The 26,566-nt window shown below is 39.4% G+C and overlaps 1 protein-coding gene across 2 annotated transcripts in view; it reads right to left on the minus strand.

Annotated features, from left to right (window-relative positions):
• The window catches only part of LOC143403939 (alpha-N-acetylgalactosaminide alpha-2,6-sialyltransferase 3), a 520,448-nt gene extending 494,201 nt beyond the window's left edge, over positions 1-26,247 (minus strand). For both annotated transcript variants that reach the window (XM_076862282.2, XM_076862283.1), the window contains exon 1: positions 26,128-26,247. In XM_076862282.2, coding sequence (XP_076718397.1) covers positions 26,128-26,145 — 18 coding nt within the window. In that variant the 5' untranslated portion in view covers positions 26,146-26,247. The remainder of the gene's footprint in view (positions 1-26,127) is intronic.
• Between the last annotated feature and the right edge of the window lie 319 nt (positions 26,248-26,566).

Below are 26,566 nucleotides of genomic sequence, written 5' to 3' on the forward strand. Positions count from 1 at the left end.
ATAGTCTATCAGGGGCTGAGGTTGTGGCTCAAAGGTAGAGCGCTTGCCTAGCATGCATGAGGCACTGGGTTTGATCCTCAGCACCACATAAAATAAAAAAGATGTTGTGTCCACCTATAGCTAAATATTTAAAAAAACAGTCCATCAAAAATTGTAATTTTTGTAATTTAAAACCTTACACAAACAAAACATCCTGATAACCACCAGAGAATTCTGTGAGAAATTAAAAGAATGCTGACAATTCTCAAATACCTCCAGAGAACAGAAAAAGAAAATACATATCCTAATTCACTTTAAGCATAATTTTCATAACCAAAGTCTGACATGAACTTTGTGAGGAAAGAAATTTTCAGGTCTATTTTGCTCATGAACATAAATATTAGAAGTTCAAACAAGATACTAGGAAACCAAACACAGCAAAATATAAAAATATTAATCAACCTTGGCCCTTTTAAAAATGCATGGTTCTCTAACATTTTTAACTTTATTCATCATATTGACATAAATAAGAAGAAAATTCATATAATTATTTTAGTAGATGCAAGAACATCTTTGATTAAACTCATCTCCCATTGATGATTTAAAACTCTGAGCAAAAGAAGAATAAAGGGGAAAAGTCTTTAAAATGCATCTTCAGAAAACCTCCTGCAAGCCTGATATATACTGATGAAATGGGAAATATTTTCTCTATTTAAAGTTCTAGCCACTGTGATCAGGTAAGAAAAATAAATTAAAAATTTACAAAAGAAAAAAATAAGTGTTATTGTTAGCAGATGATGGGTAAAACTGCTAAATATAAAGGTTAGTAAACCAAAAGATCTACTTATTTATACACCAGCTATCAACAGAAAGAAACTTTTAAAAGTAATTTTCATTATTACTTCAAAAATATGAGAAAAAAAGTACACATGAACCTTTCTAAAAAAGTGTAAAATAACTCTATGTATAAAACAATAAAGGATCATTGAGAGAATTAAAAGATAATACTTGGATCTATACATGTTATTCATTGGTTGGAAGAGTCGATTTATAAAAATGTTAGTTCTTCCTAATTCTATAACTAAAGGAATCATTAAAAACAACAACAAAAAAAAACTATGAAAGCTTAATTGAAATACAAAAAAAAAATGGTCACGTTTTTAGGGTATGGCTTGGTGATTTCTACAGCTACCCAATCCATCCCCACATGCCCCTGTGTAGTTCATCCCCCAATCCTCCCTCCACACCCAACTCCAGGCAACCACTGGTTGATTGTCATCACTAGAAAGTAGTTGAAAATGTTGGAAAACTTTATTTAGATAGAACCCTACTATAGGTACTCTTTTGAGTCTGACTTCTTGTATTTAACATACTGTCTTGGAGATTCACTCATTGTCCAGTGCAAGTTTGTTCCTTATATAAATAATAACTAATAGTTTAGTAATAATTTTACATTGTATAAATATGATGATTGTTTCCAGTTTGGAGCAATTTTGAATGAAGTTACTATGAATATATACACTTTTGTGGACATATGTCTTTATTTCTCTTAGATAAATACCTAGGAAGAAAATTTTTGAGGATTCAATGCACTGTTAAATTAAACCCAATATAAAAAATTCCTTTGCTTTTTTGGAACTTAGCTAATGCAAAAATTCAAAAGAAAATGTACAGAGTGAGGATGACCTTATAAAAGAAGAGAAAATTGAGAAGTCTGGCTCAAACAACTTCTTATAAAAAACTAATAAGGGGCTGGGGCTGGGGCTCAGTGGCAGAGTGCTCACCTAGCGCGTGTGAGACCCTGGGTTCGATCCTCAGCACCACATAAAAATAAATAAATAAAGTAAAAGTATTGTGTCCAACTACAACTAAAGAGAGAGAGAGAGAGAGAGAGAGAGAGAGAGAGAGAGAGAAATATTTTTTAAAAACTAATATGGAAGTATAAAATAGAGCAGTGGATCAATGGAATTTAACAAAGTCCAGAAACAGCTCTAAGCATACATGAACATTGGGGCACCTCTGCTAACCAATAGTGAAATGACAGTCTTTTGAATGGTTCCAGGAAAATTAGCTAGCAGCGGGGTGGGGAGAGGGGTGCTGAAAATCTATTTTACATCTTTCAAAAAAAAGTAAATTCTAGATGAGTTTTAGATTGAAATTTGAAAGGCAAAATAATGTTTCCAGAAGTTAATATGCTAAAATATTTTCATGAATTCAAGTTGGTGAAAAATTTCATAGGTAGGTATTTTTAAAAATCATTATAAAAGATTACTAAAGTAGGCTGCATTGAAATTGTTTTGTTCATCAAAGACACCAGTAAGGGGATGAAAAGGCAAGTTAAAAAGCTAAAGTACATATTTATAGCACATATAATTAGTATAATTATATACCATATTAACATAGAGAATATATATATATTTTTTTCCTACCACACCCAAAAAAAGGAAAAGGACAGGTAACTAGATTTTTTTTAATGTGAAAAACACTAAAAATGGCTTTCGAAGAAGAAAATATTCTAATAGCTAATAAACATCTGAAAAAATGTTCAATTTATTTTGTAATACAAGGAATTCAAATTTAAACAATAAAAAGATAGCATTAAATTCCTCCTGAGTGGCAAAAGTTTAAAAGTTTGGCTAGGCACAGGCACGTGCCTGTAATTCCAGAAATTTGGGAGACTTAGGCAGGAGGATCATAAGTTCAAGGGCAGCCTGAGTAATTTAACAAGACCCTCAGCAATTTAGTGAGACCCAGTCTCAAAACAAAGAATAAAGAAAGGGGTGGGGTTGTAGTTCAACGGTGGAGTGCTCTTGGGTTCACTGGTCCCCAGTGCCAGAGAAAGTGGGGTGGGACAAGTTGGTTGACAATGTCAACTATAAGCAAGAATACAGAGAAAGGGACTCCTATACTTCTGGAGGAAGAATAAATTCATATAATCACTTTGGAAACAGTTTAGTATTATCTGACATCAGGGGAGAAAAAAATTGGACTGAGTGTCCAGTCAAATGCACCATTCTGTGTTACCTTGCCTTTCATTGTCTTTGAACTATTCTACAACTAGTTAAATTGTAGAAAATTGGTAACAACACCAAAACTTCTTGTCCAGGAGAAATGCAAATGAACTGTCTGGTGGAATGAAATGCCCTGTGAGTAAACAGCACTTTTCATCTACTCATAAATTCACTACCACCTCTCTTACTGCCTGTATTTATGTGGGTCTTTACATCGTTCAATTCTCCTTTGAACAAGTTATAACACCTTCCTGGTTCCCTCATTAGTTAATGAATTAAATGAAATATTTGACATGTACTGTTTTTATATTTGTATGAAAGCAGTGTCTTTGCTTTCTGGGGAAAAAAAAAATCCTTTCATACTGAGACCAAAGACTATATATCCTATGGCCCAGTAAGTCCACTCCTAGGCACACAATCAACAGAAATGCATGCATATCTGCCCCCAAGAAACATGTATAAGAATGTTTATAACATCACCATTTACAATAGCTAAGAACTGGAAACACCACAAATAGCCATCAGTGGTCACAAATATATTGTGGAATACTTCCATAATAAAATATAGCAACACAGTCACTAGAACATCAATGCACCTCACACACATCATGCTGAGAAAAAGAAGCCAGACATAAAATAATACTATACAAAATCTTTTTTAAAAAAGAAACAAAAGTAAACCACTTGAAATATACAATCAGTTGACAAAGATTCTATAAGAACTTCTTTGCCTTGCTGTTCAAAGTCAGCATAGTGGTTGCCTGTACAGGCAAGAGAGGTGAGAATTGGGAAGGAGTAGAAGGAGCCCTTCTGAGTTAGCAGTAATGTTCTCTCTTGACCTTGAGAGCGGCAATGATCATAAACATATTCACTTTATGATAAATCATTGCCCTATTTAATTGTTCAGTGCATTTTCCTTAATGTACATTATCTTTCACAACAAAGAAAATAATTTTTAAAAAAAAAAAAAAAAAGGCTTCAGGGAGTGAAGGACCTGATAGCCAATTAGAGACAAAAGCTATAGCATTTGCTGTATTATCCAGCAAGCAAGTTTTCCACATTAATATTCCAAGTCATTAAAGAAATGGCCTTCAGAGACTATTTTCTAATCCCCCAAAGCAGTAAAATAAATGCAATAAGCTGCCGGAAAAGACCGGAAGCCTAACAATCCCTGGGCCAGGACATTTTTTTTCTTAAGAGGTTTGCCAGGTTCATAAACTCAGTATTTTCAGCTAGAAGTTTATATGTAAGCTTTACCCTCCCTCTCTGAAAACAGAAAATTAGCTGCCATTCAAAAGAAATTAACACCTGCGTCTACTTCATTTCAAGGGAAAATTGTTTCTTTCCATCTCCCCTGTAACTTGATATACTTCTGCATGCATCAGGCAGAGGTGATAGCCCCTTTGTCATCAGCCTAGGTAATCGCTGCCTGGGTAAGCAAGCCCTGAACCCACAGCACCAGCTCTGTCATCTGTCCAGGCGGGTTCACCAGGTACTGTGGGCACCATTCCTGCACAGGAGTGGGTGAAAGTTAGAAAATTCAACCAGTGACTCTCCGCTGTTCATGTTTTGACTATGTGAGAGGGCCAGGAGGGCATTCCCAAGGGCCTCATGGCAAGGCTGCTCACCTTACTAGACATCCAATTTCATTCATCCTTGAGGGGAGAAAAAAAATGGAAATGGAGGGAGTGAAGGGGACAACTTCAAGGAGAGGAACAGAAGTACATATAGGCCTCTTATGCTCTGTCCCCAACTCCTCCTATACCAAACCCTGGAAGATTAACTCCTTCCTTTTCCAGAATAAAAATGATAGTCAGCATTCATTGAATACCTGCTATATGCATATATATGTGTGTTTTAGAATATATACATATATATATATATATATATATATATATATATACATATATCAACTAATACATATTACACACACACACACACACACACACACACACACATCATCATCATCATCATCATCATCTAATCTTCTTCACGGTTGTCCTTATAAGTAGGCAGCTTTGTCTTCATTTTCATGGGGAAATTAAAGCTCAGATAGGTTCAATAATGCTTCCAACATCATACCTCGGGAACAGTCTGACCAGCTCTTGGCCTGGAGAAAACTAATTTTTTTGTTTCTTAGTTTTTGGCTTTTGTTTGTTTGTTTTGTTTGGTACCAGGGATTGAACCCAGAAGGTCTTAACCACTGAACCACATTCCCAGTGCTTTTCTTCTTCTTTTTTTTTTTTTTTTTTTTTTTTTTTTTGAGACAGGATCTTTCTAAGTTGTTTAGCGCCTCCCTGAGTTGCTGAGGTTGGCTTTGAACTTGCAATCCTAGTGCCTCAGCCTCCCAAACTGCTGGGATTACAGGCCTGAACCATCACATCCAGCCTGGAGAAAACTGTTAGCCTCCAGGTCTAGCCTTATCTCCATCAGTGCAATGAATTACCAGGTTTTCCTAAAAGGCAACTAATTATCCACTGCCTGCCTAAATCTTTCTAGCTTGAAATGATACAATCAATATGTGAAGTTGCCATGAATGATACAAAAAAGAGTGCACCTAGTAATAAAACTTCTTTCACTAGAGACAATTAATCAATAAACATTAGTGATACCAATTTCATATTGCTCCTGATAACCACCTGTGAAGCAGATGTGATTATTATGCCAGTTTTTCTCTAACGTATAAAGTACAAAGAGGTTGCTACTTGTCTCCAGATCCCACAAATGTAAAAAACAAAGCAAGGACTCCAATCCTGACTCCAAGGTACCTAATCATCTCAGTGATGAGAAATCACATGAACATCTATAATATATGTAGCAGTATCAATAGGAAGGAAAGAAGATTTGGTGAGTGATGTCAAATGATGGCTAAGTAGTCAAAAGGTCAGTGGGTAAGGGACAGAAGCAGAGAAAGGAAGGTGTCTGAGAAACAGAGGGGAAAGTTATTTAAACTGACTTCAGTAGCATGCCATGGTGGGGAGGAAGAGAAGAAGGCATTGTTGAAGAACACACCTTCAAAGTGCCTCCTGTGGTGGTGAACCCAAAGACCTGAGCTCCTTGCATCTAACGAACACACTTCCATTGGAACAATCTTTGTGTATACAAACAAAATTATATACATTTTCTCCTTATTTAAAATCATTTGGTTGCTGGAATTAGTACAATATTGCATTAGTGCAATATTGCATCTAGCTCTCTCTACAGTCAGACTTCCTAGATTCACAATTCACTGAAACATACCATTAGGACCTTAGCAAGTTACTAAAGGTCTCTATTCCTCAGTTTTCTTTTTGGCAAAGATTAGATATTAACCCTAGCAGGGTATTAAGAATAACAATATTATAAAGCTAAATAGTGCCTAGCTCTTTAATAAATAGTAGTTTTTAATAAATATTAGCTGTTAATAAATATTAGCTATTATGATCATCATCATAATTATAAATCCACAACCCTTAACTTAGCACATAAAACCCACCCGTGTTTAATCCCCACCTTCCTCTCAAACACCATCTCTGATACACTTGCAGTTCACCCTGGCTACCCTCTCTCGCCTCTCTGCTTTTGTTCCTCCCATCCTCTCCATCAGGACACTTTCCCACTTCTCTGCCAGGATAATTCCCTAGAGCTTCTTCCTCTTAACTTGACCAGATGCTTTCCAGGTGCTCCTAAAGCCACATTGTCTCTATCAGATCCCCCATCACCTATGGTGACTATCCAGGAAGAAAAATAACTTTTTTTCCTCAATCGCCATGAATTCTTTATTGAGGCACACCCTGGTAACAAAAGACAGACTAACAAGCAAAAGACAAACAAGTTTATTCACACACACAATCATCACTGCATGGAAGAAACTTCCATGAAAAGTAAACAGAAAGTGGTGACTTAGCGACTCTGGCTTATGCAGCATCCTCCACAAAGAACGATAAATTCATAGAGAAATTACAGGGCAAAAGAAAGCAGTTTTCAACTCTGAGAAGGTAAATATATGGGAGGAAACTAATGGAATGGGGTTTGTTTGCAGATTCCTCTGGTGCTGTATCTAGGCTAACAAGATCTAGAGTTGTCACCAGGAAAGAATTTCATGTGGTGTTGTCTTTAGGCAGAAAATTGGGGACAGAATTTTTCCTCCATTTGTTGCTTGTTCATTTCCTTCAGCTCAAAAATAATTTTTATGACAAAGACACCTATTTTGCAGTGACGATGCCTGTTTACCTGCACTGTCTTAAACTTTTGAGCTCTCAGGACTAGCAGGCCTCTGCCTCTTCCCAGAAAGTTTCTAGAACAAGCTGAGGGATGGAATTTGGGTAGATTCAGGCTCTAGTCACAGAACATGGAAGATAGTTTTTGCCACAGTGACAGAAATTCTCTTCTACCTTTCTATGTTTCCCTTTACTGCAATCCACAAAAAGGCTAAAAAGCATCTTCTCGTAAAACAGTCCATAAAACTGTATGTGGTAATTAAGTGTCACCAGTCCGCAGCACACACAGCTAAGCAGTGCTATGCAGCTGCCTACTTTCCATATGCATTAACGCTTGCTCCTTTTCATTTCCTCCCCGTTAAAGTTGTTCAAAACAAATACATTACAGTGTATCCAATTTATTCCCATCTTTTTCTAAGCTATGATTTTTTTCACAGGGATGTACAATTCTTGCCGATGTTCAAATCTTTACTGCTGCTCTCTTACAAACCTAATTGGGAAATTGTATGTATTCACACAAGGAAGCTCAAATCCAAAAGAATTCAACAAAGTTGAGTCAAACCACCTCCAAAGACAGTCCTTAAGGAGCAGCAGCTTCAGGGACCTTGGTTTCAGAATATGAGGACATGGAGCAGAAGGACCCAATGGGAAAGAGGACACACTTGAAGCCAGGCACTCTGGCTCTGAATCTTGGCTGCTGAATAGCACTGAGTGACCTTGGACAACTGGCAGGACTGGTGACAATCAGTGGGACCCTGTGCAAAGTAAAATGCAAAGCCAATGTTCAAACGTAAAAAGAATATTAAGGCAGAAATTACAGAATATTATACCAAGAGTGGACACTTCTAAGCATGTGCTCCTGTGGGATTCCAGAGTGTATGCCAATTAGCCTCTCATCTCCCGTCTCCTCCACTGTTAAATAGACACAAAAACAGCACCAATCTCAAAGGGATGCTGTAAGGAATGCTGTAAAGTCTCACAGAAACTGTTTACAAAAGCATCATGGGATGTAGCTCAGTAGTAGAGCACTTGCGTACCATTTGCCAAGGCTGGGTTCAACCCCAGCATAGGGAGAAAAGCATAAAAAATGTGAGCTTTGTCCATTATCATCTTTTGAAAATCAACCTATGAAACAGAATAAATAAGGTATTAATATTCAGTTACAAATAATTCTTTATTTTACCGAGGAATTAGTCCTAAGATCCTATAAGTAGCAAGCTTCCTTATTTAACTCTGATTGAGTTTATAAAAGTTGATGGCTGTGCTACTTACTAAAAAAGAACATATTAGGCAAAACAAGGGATGACTCTAATCAAAGAAGCAAACCCAGGAAAGGAAGAGGGGCTTCAGACAAGATGGTCTAAGAGATGTTTTAATTTAAGGTTTACAAGAACAGGATCTCCCTTTCTCTGTTTATACACATGCCATTCTGGCCTATCTGTAGGATGGTCTTATGTCTTTTATGGGGCTGGGTTAATAGCCAAGTTAAGGTGTCAATCAAAATTGAGTTGGATTCTCTGCCTCTAGATCCCCCAACTCTCTGACCTCAGACAATTAACTTCTATAAGCCTGCATTTCCTCATTAACAATCCAAACTCACAGAGGAATTTAAAAACAGGTTCACAGGGTTCTCATAAGCTTTAACTGATATATACAAAGTGCAGAGGTTAGCTCAAGGTTTGGCACATACTACTGCTCATAAATAGCTGCCTTCAGGGCAATAATGTGGAACCATGCTCTAAGTTGGTATTGGGATACAAAGAGTAAGCATTAAATGCACAATGGACCAGAAATACCCTACTCCCCCCAAATTACAGCCTAAAATCCCAAGCACGGACTATCAATAACATGAGAAAGAACCTTGACTGTCCATCAAGAATCAAAGTACAAAAGATCACTTTCAAACTTGGGATTGCTCTGACCAAATAAAAACTTCAACACCTGTATCAATATCTTAATTTGCCAAGAATATTTTACTCTTTACTAGTACTTTCAAACAGATGGATATATTTGCTTACCCTCATTTTATAGATGAGACATTCTCACTGAAGGGTAGTCACCCAGACTGTGCTCTGGGGCCAATACAAAATGTCAGCTCAGTTTCGTTCATTTCTAGAAGCACGTGCCTTAAATGTGCCTGACTACACTCTACCCAGGTGCCATTGCCATGCTTTAACTTATAACTTTCTGGTGGAAATTCTGCCTGTGCTATCACTAAGGCAGTCATAATTACAGAACTAATTTCCAAATACCAAAGTAGGGCCAACTCAAGGTCTCTGAGCATTGTAAAAAGAGTAACACAACAGGATATTCTAATGCCCAACTCAATGGCTCTCCCACAATTTATTCCTGTGCTTAAAATGTCTCAAAGGCATAGGCATTCCATTACTCATAAGGTCAAGGTCAAACTCAGTCTACCCCACCTCTCCCTAGAGTCCAGACTAAGCTCCAGCCAAACAGAAGTGCCCACTGTTTTCCACCAATGTCATGTTTTAGATTCAAGACCTGAAAAGAACCCAGAATAATGAGACCAGAGATAATGAGAAGTTGAATGCTTTAGAGGAGATTGGGAGGGAAGCAAGATGTCATGTGGGCCTGTGGAGTCATGATAAAAAGAATATAATTTATTCCAAATGAAAAGGAAAGACATTGACCACTGAAAAGAGGGAATGAGATAATCTAATCCGCAGTTTGAAAGCATTCCTTCTAGGTGCTGTGCTAAGAACTGATACAAGAGTCAGGGACAAGGAAGAAGAAACTAGGGGTTGGGGGGATGGGCAGTATATGTATGTTGCACAGCCATCCCAACTAGTTAGCTTGAAGGTGTAAAAAACCAACCTCTACCTCAGAACAAAGCCTGTCCAAGGAAGGGACATGACCTTTGTCCTTGAAAAGACCCACAGAGCACTCTTAGGCACATACCCACCCTACTGAGTTGTTTATCTACAAATAACAGGAGAGATATGCTGCACCAGGTGTCCATGACTCAGTCAGGCTAGGTGAGGACCCATAATAACCTCCCAGCAGCCACCAATCAGCATGAGACAGGGAAATACCTGGGATGCCAGATGACCCCCTAGTAGTTTATGGTGGTTGATAACGTGTTGGGAAACCATGTAGTTCAGCATGTACACCCCTCTTGGCTTAAACCAATCAGTTCAAATGAATCCCCCTCTGTAGTAACCAATCACCCCTACCCAACTTGTTCCCGCCAGTGACTGTGCTAATCATGTTTTAGAGTTGTTATTTGATTTTCCCACGGTGTGTGATGATTTGCTAAGAGATGCTATGATGAATGTGGGGGTCCCTGCCTTCTCCAAAGAATGTATAAAACTGCTGCAAACCTTGGGCTGGGGCCTCTCAGCGTCACCAGTTGCTGTGTGCGCACAGAGGACCGAGCTAGCTCACAATAAACACCTCTTTGCTGCTTACATCGATCTGGGTCTCTGGTAGTCTTTTGGGGGTCCCGAATTCGAGCATAATAGGCGCTCATACCTATCCATCAAGATTCTATGCAAGTAACTGGTCACTGGTGAAACTGATCCAAATTTAGCTAAGTGTTAAATAAACAACCTTATCAGAAGACCCGTAGAGGAATGAAGTCAGGGAGAAAAAAGGGGAAGGAAAGAAAAGGTCCTGGAGAATGAAATTGACCAAATCAAATATGTGTGTGTGCAATGAATATCAATATGATCTATCATTATAATGTCCTAATAATTAAAAAGAACTACTTTCTCAAGTGTAATCTAGCTTGAAAGTTCTCCAAGTTAAAAAATAAAAAAAATTCACGACATTCCTTGATTTTTTAATATTCAGTTTAACTCAGACCAAAATTATTTCCATAAGTTGTTTTAACATATATTGATGTTGAGTTCATTTCAATAATTCTGTATGATTTCCTCCCTCCAACAGCAAATGGTTAAAAGCAGGGCATTTTGAGTCAGATAGATCTAAACTGGATTCACTTGCTGTACTGCCATTTACTTGGAAGAATTACTTAGCTTTCCTGAGCCTCAATTTCTACATTTGTAAAATGAGGATACACATACCTCAAAGGGATGCTGTAACATTTTGCCCACATAATATAAGATGATTAGTTCACCTGCCATAGTAGCTGACCAATAAATAGTAACTGCTACAAAGATGATAATATTGTCCTCCCGAGGCAAGGTTCAAAGACAGTTGCTAGTCATATATAGACTCTCAGGACAGAAGAAATGATAGCCCAAGAAATAATGATGAATCTTAAGTTTCCCTTCATTAAATGGAAAATTCAACAATTTGAACAATAGCTGATAAGTTACTTGTATAAAATGTTTAAGTTCATTTTATGTTGGCTTGCCCAATTTGATACATACAACTCCAAACTCTTCCTTAAACAGGCACACTTAGATCTTTGACACATTTTAATTGTTAGCATTCTGTTTAAAATTCTGCTTATGTAATCACTGTCATAAAATCGGAACTGAGATAAGTAATTTCAAAATACAAAGAACAATGACCAGAGTCAACCCGAGGACTCTGAGTACTTGAAAAGACAATAGAGTATTCTCTTCTGCTCAACACCTCCACTGATTTAATGTTCTGCTTAAAAACCATCAGTGTGTCCTCATGGCTAGGGGACAAAATCTCCAGTCCTTCACAGAACCCACATGATCCTTTGAGATCTGGCCCCAACTACATCATCTCTTTCAGCTCTCAAAACCAGCTCAATTCCAGCCAGCCACAATTTTTCACTTTCCCAAAATGTCTTGTTCCTTCATGGCATCTTATCTTTGCATATGATATTTTATTTGCCTGAAATTAATTCATTCTATCATTCCCTTGTTTGCTGACTACACTGTGCTGGATGTTACACACACAGTGATGAACAACACAGTTATGAACGCTGCCCTTTAAGTTTGACAGCTGATAGGCAAACAAATATGCATGTATTCACATGCTAAGAAAATGCTATCAACACTAATAAACAAGGAAGTGTAATGGGGGTATCAAGAAGAAAGGTGAGGGGAAAGATGGGCTCAAGTTCAAATTACACCACCTTGCACCACCTTTGCAAAGAAGTGGAGGGCAAAGTACAGTAGCCAGGAGAGCAAAACAGGAAGGAATTTGATAGGACCCAAGAACTGATAGAATGAAGAGAAGCAGGGGACCAAGGTCCAGGAAATTAGGTCTCAAGACTAACAAGGTCATGAGCACTGTGCACCTCATGGAGGAATTCAGATTTTTCAAAAGTGAAACAGAAAGGAATCAAAAGATTTAAACAAGAACTCTGGCTGTTCTGTGGCATTATGTCAGGGGATAAGTGATGATAGGAAGAACAAGGAGACAGCTGGAGCAGAAAAACAGCCCTACCCATCCAGAACGATGGGCTCAAGTTCAAATTACACCACCTTGCACCACCTTTGCAAAGAAAATTAATTCTGCCAGGTCTGACATGCCCTTGGTGAGTCTTCCTATGTGTGATCTGATTTGTCGTTGTTGTGCAGTACCAGGGATTAAATCCAGGGTGCTTTATTACCACCAAGCCACATCCCCAGCCCTTTTATTTATTTTTTCAATTTTCAGACAGGGTCTCATAAGTTGCTTATGCCCTTGCTAAGTTGCTGAGGTTGGCTTTGAACTTGCAATCCTCCTGCCTCAGCCTCTCAACCCAATGAGATTACAGGCATGAGCTACCCAGCCCAACTCTTGTTGTAACTCACTTACCATGGAACCTTGAGCAGAACACTTGAGAGTTTCCTCTAAGCTTCAGTTCTCTCACAGGTAAAATAGACATGACAAAAGTACTTATCTAGTAGACTGTTGACTATGAAAGGAGATCATGTATATATCTTAACTATAGTATCTAGATGTTATTTTTTAACTAAAGCTATTGCTATTGTGAAAAAGTTGGAAATAGGTTTGTCTGTATATGACCTTAAAATTATACTCTATTAAATGCATTTTATGATAGCCAAACTCCCGGATTCCAATCCTAGCATGTCTTTTACTAGTAGCAGAAGGGAATGTCTTTTGTGGCCCCTCTTTTACTGGGAAGCCAATCCTATTCTGAGCTTCAATTCCCTCATCTATATAGGAATTTATGACATTTGTAAGGATTAAGTGAATTAATGCACAATTATAAAGCCCCAACAAACTACATACAAGCACTCAGCAAATGTTATCAGTATTCTATCACTCATACCAGACCATAATTCACTTAAAAAGGAATCAGATCTTCTACTTGTCTTTCAACTCCATTCTTTCTTCCTCTCCTCTTACTCACAGTGAGTGGATTTTAAATGCCTGATAAACTTCCTTTTCACACATCTCTATTTGCTAAAGATAAGTTGGGAGTGGGGAGGGCTCAAACACAGACCCTGTTCACCTACATATCTCAAAGAATATGTAGTAAATTTGAGTTGTTCTGATAAAGAAATCCAGGTCTTATATATATGGTCTGGATAGCATTTCTTTCAATAAGACTTTAATATCCTGGGTCAAATATGGGTCAGAAGAAAAAAAAAATCTTTAAGTTACCAACAAGTTAGAAAGCACATGGTGAAATCTTGACTCAAATCCAGACATTAACCAGGCTGCTGAGATTAAGTAGCATGGCCAAATTAAACAGACATCAAACCAGCCAAGGAACAAATAATTAAGTGACATAAACTGAGGTAGGTGAGAGAGGTTCTCAAACTCCCAGATGAAAGAATGTGAGCAAAAATCAATAAGGCTGCAACCTTTCAGCAGCCACAGTGCAAGCCCTCGCTGCCTCTGGGGAATGAATGTCCTCCTAAAAATAGGGAGGAAGGAAGGTGACAGGGTGGTGAAGGTCAGCAATAACAGAGCAAACACAAGTAGTAGTAAAGTCAGCCTCCAGGCCACAGTATAGGTATGAGAGATGACACCCATAGGCTGTCACAAACACCAGGCCAATGACTTTACACCAGGCATAGAAATGATGCACATTTCCCAGAGAAGAATTCTTAATGGAATGGCTTCCTGGGACTCTGTGAGAAGGCTTTACCTATCCATTTACAGAGTTCTACAAGCCTCCCAGCTCTGGGGCTGAGATGATGGCTCTTTAGGCAAATTAATGATCCCTGTGATGCCAGTATTAGAAAGGGATATGGAAGCCAGAGATAAAGGGGGGAAATCAGAAAAGTGAGCTGCACAACAGATGGAGGCATAAGAAATTGAGAACCAGGAGAAAGCAAATGGAAAACTTACAGATCTTTCTCCTTCTTGACAGTAATAGGAGCTTAAAGGAATAGATTAAATCAGACGCTTCCAATGTTCTTTGTTACTTATTAAAATCCCAAACAAAGCTTTGAATTGTCAACATGGAAAAAAAAAATAAGTATCATCTCTCCTTAGTCTTCACTCTCCCCATTCCTAATCCTTAGATAATGACTTTTTAAATATGAGACTGGCTGAGCCAATAATTAAGATAGTGAACTCTAACATTAGGGCATTAACTTTTATGACCAATGCTAACACAAGTTAACTAAAAACTGTTTTCTGAACCCCCCAATCTTTTCTGTTAGCCAGAAGAGAAATGGGGGGGGCACAGAATGAGATGTGACACACTGTCAACAGGAACCAAATTCCCTGGTTTATAAATCATTAAATAAACTGATTTTCCAGAAATGCACAAGTGACACTATGGGCGAGGGATTAATTTTTGTCCCAGCCCCTTGCTGTTGGGCACAATCTTTTAAATATGCATGTGGCCTGAACCCCCAGAGAATCAGAAAGCTGGCAATTTAAAGAGAACAATTTAAAGACAACAATCATTTGAAATCAAATGATTATATTGTCTAAAAAGCTGACTGAAACTTGTAGGACTTAAATTTCTAAACTGATGTAAATTTCTAGTCAATTTCTTTTGGATGATGCATGGGTTCAATTCCTTGCTTTGTAGCTTCCATAACTCAACAACTATCTCTTGAGCGAGATGTAGTATGGTAGGTCTACCAAAAGTATGGCGCACAGATGGGCATCATCAGCATCACCTAGGGACCTGTTAGAAATGCAAATTCTTGGGTCCCACACCTTACAAATGGAATGAGAAATTCTGGGAGCAGGTCCTGGCAATCTCTAGTATAATAAGCCCTTTAGGATTTCTGATGCAGTTGAAGTAGAACATGCAGTTCTCAGCACATCTCTTAGGAGCACCGACATTTGGTCTGAATTCCAGTTCCACTATGAGACTTTGGGGAGTTACTATTCCTCTCTAAGCTTCTGCCTCTTCTTTATATAGAATACTTGGTTTATGAGCTGGGGATGTGGCTCAGTGGTTGAGTGCCCCGAGTTCAATCCCCAGTATCCCCCCCCCAAGAAAAGATCTCTGAGTTTATGTTCAGTAAATATCCCTAACACTCATGGTACAAGGCACCAGGGATAGTGCTGGCCATACATAAGAGATCCACATGGCCCTTGACCCTAACTCTCAGCACAGGGTTGGCAAGCTTCATCTGTAAAGAGATAGATAGTATCCTTGGCTTTGTGGGCCATATGGTCCCCATCTTAACTTCTCCACTCTGTCACTGCGGCAGGAAGCAGACATAGGCACTGGGAAATGAATAAATGTAGCTACGTTCCAATAAAACTATTTATGAACACTGAAATTTGAATTTCATATAATGCTCTGTGTCATGAGATCTTATTCAGAGTGTGTGTGTGTGTGTGTGTGTGTTTTAACCATTTAAATGTACAGATATGCCTCAGGGGCTATACTTTGCTGACCCTGGTCTAGTACTCTCATTTAAGTAAAGTTATTAAGCTATAGGAATCTGGGCTTTCTCATCTGTCAAGTGAAAGTAACACTGTCTGTTCTGAAGGTTTGTTGTGAGAATAAATATCTGTAAACTATCTGGTAAGCTGCCTGACACAGAGAAGACACTCAGCACATGGCACCCACTGTCATTATTATAATGAAATGTTTGCTTACAGAAAAAAAAGAAAAGAAAGAAAGAAGCCTAACACTACAATCTAGGAAAATTGGAAAAGTATCAGAGCAGGACAGAAACACAATGCAAAAGTGTAAGCAAAACAGAGCTGTAAGTTTACAAACCTATTCACTCTAGGCACCATTGGATATGCATCTATTATTAACATATTGTTTAACTTATATACACACAAATAAGCGGTGAAAAATAGCAAAATATACAAAGGAACTTCAATCACCTTACTCGGTGGACTTAAAAGAAGATGTGGTTTATTTTGGACATCTAAATTGCTCCCATATGTGCACTACCCTCCTGCAGCAATGAAACAACTCCAATAAAAGTGTATAAAGTCCGTCACTAACCTCAAAGCCTCCAGGAGTTCACACCACCACACTGAGACCAAAGAGCCAACTCACACATCCCACACTGCAGCACCCCGAGGGAGAATTCACAGCTGCACAACATCTGGGGATGGGGAAATTGAGATCCGGATATGGAGAAACCTAGGACTTCATCTTGAGATGAGATTTCGAGGGCTCCTCAAAAGCTGAAATACGTCCTGGGGTCAGGCACTCATTATTTGCTCATTAGTCGCCTTCCTTCGGCTGCCAAGAGTTTAACCAACAGGTGTGTGTGTCCTGCCCTTCTGATCCCAACCCATTGGGCAATCCTTCCCCCATCCCTCACACTACTCCCATTGTCTCTGGGTTCACCAGGCTCTTCTGATGGTGAGGGGAAATACCTGCAGGCATACTCTTCAATATAACAGTTGCTAACCATATGTGGCTACTGAACATTGAAGCCCAGCTGGTACAACTAAGGACCCTCATTTTTTATTTAATTTCATTTTAATGAATTTATATTCAAAAACTGATGCTGCACTCAGCCTTTGGAAAAGGTTTAAACATGTGTGAGCAAATTGAATATGTGAATCTACCTTTTCATTTAAAATTAGTAAAATCTAAATACTGATTAAGTATTTCTGATAAAAATTTAGCATGTGAATTGAGAAATGTTGTAATTGTACATGGTATACCAAATTTTGAAGACCTCTTATGAAAAGGGGGAAATGAACATTTAATTATAATTTTTTATTGATTGATCACATGGACAAATGGAGACATTTTAGATATGTTGGGTTAAAAAAAATACATTACTAAAGTAATTCTACATGTTTCTTTTTGTTTAGCTTTTTTTAAAATGTGGCTCTTAGAAAAAGGTATGGCTGCATAAGTGCTACATTAGATTTCTGACTTTTAGCTTTGCTTCATAACGTTAAATAAACTTATCATCACCTCCGCCATAAAGCTAGCATCAGACATAAAATCTGTTCAGCTCTGACCTTTGCACTTCCTGGTCTTTTTACTGCTGATGGCTTAGAGAACAGTTGCTCTCTTCTCAGACACAATTTTCCCTGATTGATAGGGCAACCCTTCACTGAAAGGTTTTCACTGCTCTTTGAGCCCAGCCACTGTTAAGGCCAACCAAAAATGGTAACCCAACCCTGCTCTCCACAAGTGTGTTTCCCACTTGCCCCAAGGAGAGGAATCACACCATCAAAAGTAATTTGCTCATTTCAGTTCTTAAAATCTAAGATGAACTCCAGGACCAGCTTTTAATCCTAGATCATGACTCATATCCACCTCTGGACGAACAAATTTACTTCCAATTCCTTTGTGATCATTCTCTTCTAAGAGTAAGATTCAAACATAGGTTTTACAACTGACCAAGGAAGTTTTTATTTTATGTCTGATGTATGCAGAGTTAAGAAATTCACCAGGAAAAAAAAATAGTCTTTGGAATTAGAAAGAAGTCTTTTCCAGAAAAGGATTTTACATGCAACAGTTTTTAAATTTGAGTAAATAATAAGAAACGAGACTATGAATGTGGATGTATATTGATATTTACTGTGCACACACAGAGACACAGTTTTTACACAAATACCAGAATGACCCTAGGACAGGGGCCCCTTGTACTGGTCCTCCATTGCTCTCTTTTGGAGTTTACTTCTCCCGACTCACCCAAGGACCAGATGTTGTAGGCCCCCACCCCTCCACATCTCACAGGAAATGAAAAAGTGGCTGGAGATATGGAGTGTGGGACAAAGGATCTCTCAAAAAATGTTACCTACCCCCAGGCTGCAGTTTATTGAAATCTCCTGAGATTTTGGGTCAAGGTCTCTGACTTAGCCACTTTAAGTCTATTTAAAATCAAAACCAGAGCCCACTCTCGAGTTCTTGAACTGAGAGAGACAGCAATAGTAAAAGCACTGATAATCCCTTCACCTGGACCACTTTCCTGCTGACAAACCTTTACAGAGCTGCTAACAAGGAAAGGAATTAACCAATTTGAAGCTTAGCACCTCTTCCTTTTCCAGCTTAGGTGGAGGTGCTAATTGGCAGTAAAATACATAAAAGGTGTACATCAGAGTGGCTGGAGAATGGGTCTGGATAATCCATAACCTGAATAATGAGCCTTTTAATAACCAAGAGCTAACTGCAGGTTTTGGTAATAGGATCCTGGTAGTACTTGTAAATCTACTCTCTTCAATTAAAGAAATGCCTTCTACCACTTTTCCCTAAAGCCACGAAACAAAAAAAAAAAAAAAAAAAGAAAGAAAGAAAAAAAAGAACTCATCCAACTCCCAGGCCTCAGGCATGTGTGCCTTAAATTTGGATAAATGATAGAAATTTTCTTCCTGAAGAGATTTCATAACTTTGCTCAGAGGAGATTTCATAAGTTTGGAAGTCATTCCTGGGCTTCCCCTATTCTCTTCTGACCTAAACCCCTTCTTTCCCCCACTAGTCCCCAGTATAGGTTTTCTTGATTCCAGCTGTTATCATTATTAATACTACTACTAATAATGGGCCATTTTCCCTTCATATGTGTACAAGCACATCCTGATCTGCAAAATATAAACTCAAGCACTCTTTCTTTTGGTCAACACTACCTCAGGGGCAGAAGAACCTGAAGTTAACACAATTTGTGAGTCTCTTTGAGAAAATGAATATAAAGTTATAACTACAAAAGTGCTAAGGTCTTTTCCGGAGCCCTGGAGGGGTCCTGAGTTAACTCCTACTCTGTACCGCCCCCTCCCTCCCTCTCCTTCCCCCCGTCACCCTGCATGCTTCCAAATTGACAGCACATGTGGGTTCTTCAGGCAGGGCATTCACGTGACTTGCCCAGAGTCAAGGGGCTATTATTCAGTATTAGACACAGAATTAAAACCTTCTCATGCCCTAGTCTCTCTGGCCCCTCTAGTTCCCCTTGTCACAAAGGAAACTCAGAGGAAGGAACAAATAAAAACCAACATAGCAAAAAGTGGCCCCTGCCAGGCGGTTGTTAGGAAGCTGTCTAGACTGAGAACTGCCGGGGGTGGAAGATGGTGAAATAAACTCAAAGGCCCTCCAAGCTTTGGCTTCACTGACAATGAAGGGAGAAGACACTCAATGCGACCACAGAAAGTCAATTAAGCTCATCCCCACCACTTACAGGACGTGGGACAAGTTACTTAGTTTTCCTAAACCTCAGTATCTTCATTTGTAATAAGTTTCCTTAGCACAAGGCCAAGCCTGAGCATTCTAACTGTTTCATAATCGCAACTACAGCTTCTGTAGTTATCAACTCAGCCAAAGCACTACTTTTACAGCCACTTACTCCCCAAAGTGCACTAATGTTCATGGCAACAGCATCTGTTCAGTCAACAAAAGACTGGAAATTAGACCAGGCAGCTACTGAGACTTCAGACATCTTGAGCACAGGTAAGAAATGTCATCACTGATGTATTAGACAGGGCGCTTTGTCTTATCTACTTGCTGGAGTTGTTCCAGAAGTTTCAGAGTTCAGTCTGTGTACCTGCAAAGTCTGTGTGATGTTCCAGGCTCAGGGAAGTCATATGGCTTTCAAATGCTCTGAGACCTCATAGTTAGCAAAACCATACTCCTGTATGGTCATGAGTGTTTGCTTTTTCTTTGGGTTTTTTTTTTTTTTTTTTTTTGGTTTTTTGGTTTTGGGGGGTTTTTTGATTGTATGTTTTTACTAATCTAGGAATAAATGATCATGAGAAAAGTTATGCCATTCCTATACTTCCAATCTTTCATCCATCCTGTCCAGTTCTCTCATCCCTCCCACCAAATTTTAAATTGGCTCCAAGGAGTGATAATAGACCTACAGGAAACACACTGAGAAGGAACTTAAATTAGCAAACTAATTGATAAACTCTAAATTGCTATCATCTCTTGAGGTTAAAAAAAAAATCCATGCTATATCTATGAAGAATTTAGTTGTCTATTAAAGTTAGTTCAGGCTCATGTTTGTCATTGGAGTTTCAAAAAAAAAAAAATTAACTCCATTAATATATTAAACAAACATTTAGAGATCAATCACTTACTGAGAGCCAGGCTAGTTCTTAGGGATACTAAGTTGGATAAGACAAGGCTTCTTCTCATTTGAGACTCAACTGAGCAACTACTACAACCCACCCTTATACTCCCACACCACTGGTGTACCAGTAGTTTGTATACTTTTAATTACTAGTTGAATTATTTGCTTTCCCAATGAGTCTGATTGACCTAAAGAAGCCTCCTATTCCTATGTGTTTATAATCAAAAGAGTTTGAATATGAAAACAGTTCATGGACAGTACAGATAATATTGACTGCCTCAGAGATAAGAGCTAATACCACAGGAGCACAGAGGAAGCCTGCTAATCAGGGGAAGGCTTGACTGCATATGGAATACTGAACTAGGAGCTGAAAGATGAGTAGAATGTTTGTCAGTGGTGGAAACTGATAGCAGAGGTAATTTTCTGCAAAGAAAACAGATATACAATATCAACTAGTAGCTCATAGTTATCAAGGACTTAATATACATCAGGTTCTCCTCTATAGAAATTAACTCTTATTTCCTGTAGCCACCAGTTTTGCTCCCATTTCATAGATAAGCAAATTGAGACTTAGAGAGCTTATTGGTAGAACATACTGGTCTATCCTGAGCCCAGGCTCCCAGTTCCTATGCTACACTACAAAAGCAAAGAGCTGTGTGAAGGGATGAACTACATCTAGACACTTAAATATGTGTCTGGATCAGTAAGTGGTAAGGCCAGATACATGGGCAGGGGACAGACTCTAAAGGAATTTGAAGGATGCTAAACAAGTTTATCACTCAGGGGTTGGGGAGGCAAAATCAGCATTTAAGACAAAAAAAAATGCTTAGTTGGTACTGCATCTTACACAATACTCTGAAAGTGATAAGGAAGATGGGCAGAACCGTGAAGAGCCTCAAGAAAAGAGCCTATTTCAAAAGACAGACCAAGGCAAAGGGAATAAAGATGCAGAGTAAAGGGCAGATCTGAAAGACTTTCCTAAGTCAGAATTGATGCAATATGGTGGAGGATTAGATCTGGGGCAAGAGGAAAACAAGTAAATGAGAAGACACTAAGTTCATAACTTGAGATCACAACTCATCCAGTTTCCCATCAATCACGATAAATAGTCAAGGACACATGACTAGAGAAAAGATAACAGTAGCTCAGTCATGCACCAACTGTATCATGTTCTGACTGCCTCATCTTCATAATCCTCATCAACCTGGCAAAACTGTAATCTTCTTTAAGGCAGAAATAATTCACAAGTACTTTGTACCCACATACCCACTCAATGTTCACTTCAGTAGCAAATAAAAATGCAATACAATTCATCAAATGTTTGTTAAATATAGAAACTGTACAAGATACGGTGCTCAAAAAGTACTTGCTGACCAAATGTAGAAATCATAAAAGACCACAATATACGCAGTTTTAATCACATAAAATTATAAACATCTACAACTTATAACAGAAGAAAGACAAATGACTAATTTGTCTAAAGAGAACAATCCTTGTGTTGCTTGTTCACTCTGTGACAGAGTTACCAGAAGAGTATGGCAAGAAATAAACCTATTGAGATTTGGAGTTGTTTTGCTTTTGTGTATTCAGGATAATGAATATACCAATCACCTCACTTAACTCCTACAATAACCCACTCTCAACCCCTTTAATGACCCATGGTCAGCCCCATTAAGCTGAGGCATGAAATAAAAAAAAAACAACCCTGCTCTGGTTCTATAATTAATAAGTGATAAAAAGAGGTGAAGACATAATTAAAACTCACATATTTTTTGCTTGAAGGCCCATGTGATGTGGAGCAAATTCGGACCCCACAATTAAATAATTGAGGAGACCACCACTCTGTTATGAGAACAAGCCCTGTGCATGGACAGAATGGGTCCTGGGTGTGCACAAATGCCTTGAAGGAACAATTCCATTCCATAAAAGAGCAACCTTAGCCACCAAACATGAACTTCTCCTCTCAGCTAGTAAGAGATTAGCATTTTTTTGTGGGGGAAGTACTGGGGATTGAACTCAGGGGCACTCGACCACTGAGCCACATCCTCAGCCTTATTTTGTATAGAAACAGAGTCTCACCGAGTTGTTCAGTGCCTTGCTTTTGCTGAGGCTGGCTTTGAACTCATGATCTTCCTGCCTCAGCCTCCTGCCCCACTGGGATTACAGGTAAGATAAGCATTTTTTTGAGTCACCATTGTATAGGCAAAATTATACTTCAATAGATATCTCTATATCTTGGTTTTCTTATATGGAAAAGTGAACAGTAAAATCTACTCCAATAATTTTTTAAGAAAATTAAAATCTTCACCCACAGAATAAAATTGACATCACCTCTAAAGTTATTTTTAAAACAAAAGCTCCATTGCAATAAATCCTATTCCGCTCCAATATCACCAGTATGAAGCCTATCTTGACTACCCGCTAACAGCATTCGCTGCTCTCCTCCTCTATCTTCTATTATGCTTCCAGAAACTGATGCTATTTTGTTCTTTGCATTATAACATAAGCAATCATTTGCTTTTCCATCTCCCTTACTATACGGTAAGCCACTTGAAAATGGGGTCAATGGCTTATGTATCTTGTAATATGAAGGGAATTAGGACATGCCACTCCAATATATGCTGCTTTGGAATACTGATTATTTTGAGCGGAAGGCAACTGAGAAAAAGCAGATGTAAGAACAGTCCTCTAATGTCTCCCTCTACCTAAAAGAAGGGCATTTAAGTTCCCATGACAAAGGTGTTTTCCCTATATAAGGAAGAGAAGAACTTCTTTATCATCAAAGGTGGAAGGTCAACACTAAGATGAATCTGTACAAACTTACAATAAGAAAAACTTATTTTCCGTTAGTTTCCCAGTCTCTTTCCTAAAATTTACCACCTCTAGCCCCAAACCCCCTTTTACCTTTGTCCCTTCACATCTCCACAGTTCATTAGTTTTTGTTAAAATGGTGTATAAGCTCTCAGCCTATCACTTTCTTTGGGTCCTCATTTCTTATACATGTGAAGATGTCTCTGCACACATAAAAATATTAATATCAAATGAAAATTGTATGCTTTTCTCCTGTTTTGTCAGTTTGATTATCAGGCTCAGGCAAAGAAGCTAAGAGAGTCTTTCCTCTCCCTCCCTCGCAGATACCAACATCTGTCTAGGGCCGGAATATAGAAGAAAATGTTTCATAGCAAAAAATAAAATAAAAACATTTTATTTTACTTCAACCCTTTTTAGAAATTATTATAATTGTACACATTCTACAACTTGGGGAAACGGAAGGCTCCAAGTTGAAAATGACTGTCTACAAACATAGCATGAAGCCACGCTTGCCCCGAACGCAGGTCTCTGGACTGAAACCTGTTCTCACCACTCTACCATGTGTAGCCTTCAAAGATAACAAGGGGGAGAGGCCCATCACAGACCATCTAGTCCATCAAACAGAAAGGCAGCAAGGACTAAATGGTATTACGGCATCTTAGAAAGTCATCTGGGAAAGTACAGGGAACAGCTTTAAAGTATAAGGAAAGTTGGCAGACTTTCCTGGGTCTAAATCCAAGTTCACTCTGTCTTTAACCCTGTGTGACCCTAGGCACATCTCTTAAACTTAGGACCCTCAGCTCCCTGATCTATAAAATGGAGTTGAAAATAATGATACCGTACCTCTTCAGGCTTTCTATGTAAGAATAAAAGAGTTATATGAAACACTCTAAGGATATGGTACTAATTACAGTTGTTATTATTATATATCAAGAAAAACTGGCAAATATTAAATACTTGTGCTACAAAGTATTTTTCCTATCCTAATTTATTTCATCCCCACTAATAGGCGCTAGTAGTTTGATCTTCTGTTGAGAAAACTGATTCACAGCCATTTCAGTAACATGTCCAGGGTCATATAAGTTGCACACTAATGTCTTTCTGCATCCAAAGTTTTTGCTCTTTGCAGTATTGGCATCCCAGATTAGTTTTGAGAAAAGATAAATAAAATCAGATATGCCCTAATATAGGTCAACATGAGGTGCAAGAAGTGAAAGGTTAGATCATACTCATATGTAACATGGGATAAGCATTAAAGATATTTGGAAAGATCTGGGAGTGTAGCTCGATGGCAGAATACATGCCTAGCCTAGCATGTGTGAGGCCCTGGGTTCCATCCCCAGCAATCTGCTCAAAAAAAAAAAAAAAAAAAAAAAACCGTACAGAATTAGGCACACAAGATACAAAAGGGGCAATAAATGTTATGTCCCTCAATTTCTTCCACAGTGAATAGCATAAAAAAGGAGTAGAAATTACTCATATTCATTTCTTAGAGTCTTGAGGGTAAAGATCCTGTATTATAATACACACATACTATTTCCTCATGATTTTGCTACTATTTGTTATGTCCCAGAATATGTTCTGAAACAAACAGAGGAAGTTCAGAAAAGTCACAGGAAATGTTTGATGTCCTTTACTTCCAAGAAAGGGACACAAACTCTACTAGGTTACTTTCTTAATTGCATCATTAACACCAAGCCATGTTGGAAGATGATTCAGGTAGAACAGCAGTAGGTGATTCAAATCATCCTACAGAAAAACAAAACAAAACAAAAAGCTATTTCACAACAACACAACAAAAAACAAAAAATTGTCTTTTTGGTGTGGTTTGTTTTTCACACACAGCTTCCTCAAGCTGGGAACAAACAGGCTTTCACATTTCTCCAGTCAAGGTCAAGGAAACCTTCACGTTGTGAATGTTTCAAGTATGCAGTCAGGTTAGGCATATGTAGAAATGGTAGTGAGCAACAAAGGGGGCAAGGGGTGGGGAAGGGGGGCGCACTTCCAGGGGATGGAGAGAAAGTTCTTCTTAAGGGAGCCCCCACGTCACCTGAAGCCACAAGGCTGTGAACCCAGATAGATACTCAGTACAGGTGAAGAACTTGGACTTGGAGAAAGGAACTCAACCAAAAAGAGGTGGTCGGGTGAACTTTGATAGGTTGTGAAATCATTTCGTCCCTTCAAATTCATGAACCTACAGAAGCCCAAGGTCCTCTTCCGATGAATATATCTTCCTATGAACTTTTCCAAAGTGGAGCTAATGTCACATAGGGAGAGCAGATTTCACAGAAAACTCATTCCTCAGAGACTACCTGTAAACCCAGAAGTTTTTGTCTTCACATGATCAAATACTCCCTAGAACTCCCCTTGCTCTCCCTCCGCCCCCCCCCCATTCCAAACCCTATGCCCCTCACTAGCAACAACCCACGCCCAGGCACTCCTCTTCGGTCGGTGGCCCCTGGAAGGCCTCGGGCTCATCCGAGCTGCGGGGATTCGCGGGAGCACCCCTTCCTCTCTCTGCCATCCCCATTATTCGGCACACAACCCTGCTCTCCCCTGGAGCCAACAGTCTGCAGCTCCCTCCTTCAATGCGGGCGCGAGCAGGCAGGAATGGTGGGAAAAGAAGCTGTGCCAGCTGCATGCTTCAGAATCTCCCTCCATATGCATTTGCCAAAGGAACAAAAAGAAAATCAACGCCAGGAAAAGACAACTGAGATGAGGATGCGGTGGGACCGCGGCTGACTCGGTGCCTCTGAGCAGCCAGGGGCTGGCCAACCACGCGTCCGAGCCACAGATCCGAGTCGTTACCTTCAGGATGCAGGCCATGGCGCTCCGCCGGCCCTCCTGCCACCGAGCAGCGGGCGCGCCTGGGTCAGGGGCAGTCCCGACGGCGGGCTGGAGACTGGTACCGTGGCAGGACCACTCCAGTCCACATTCCCGCAGATCCAAATAAGGGGACCGCGGCGCGAGCAGCGCGGCCCCAGGCCCCGCCCCCCCGCGCCGCGGCCCCGCCCCCGGCCCCGTCCACTGGCCGGCGGCCCGCGCAGCCCCGCCCCCGGGTCACGTGCCGTCCCGGGCGCCGGCGCCGGCGGCCGCAGCCCTGGGTGGCTGCTACCTCTTTTCTTCTTCTCCCCCCACCACCCCTCCCGCCCCGCATAACCGTTCAGTGTGGATCAATGTATGGAAATTCTTCTCTGCAGCAGGCAGGGATGTGGGTCCCGCTGGGAAGAGAAAGCGGCCTTTTCTC

Source organism: Callospermophilus lateralis, chromosome 7, assembly GCF_048772815.1.
Source record: "Callospermophilus lateralis isolate mCalLat2 chromosome 7, mCalLat2.hap1, whole genome shotgun sequence".
In the NCBI taxonomy this organism is placed as follows: domain Eukaryota; kingdom Metazoa; phylum Chordata; class Mammalia; order Rodentia; family Sciuridae; genus Callospermophilus; species Callospermophilus lateralis.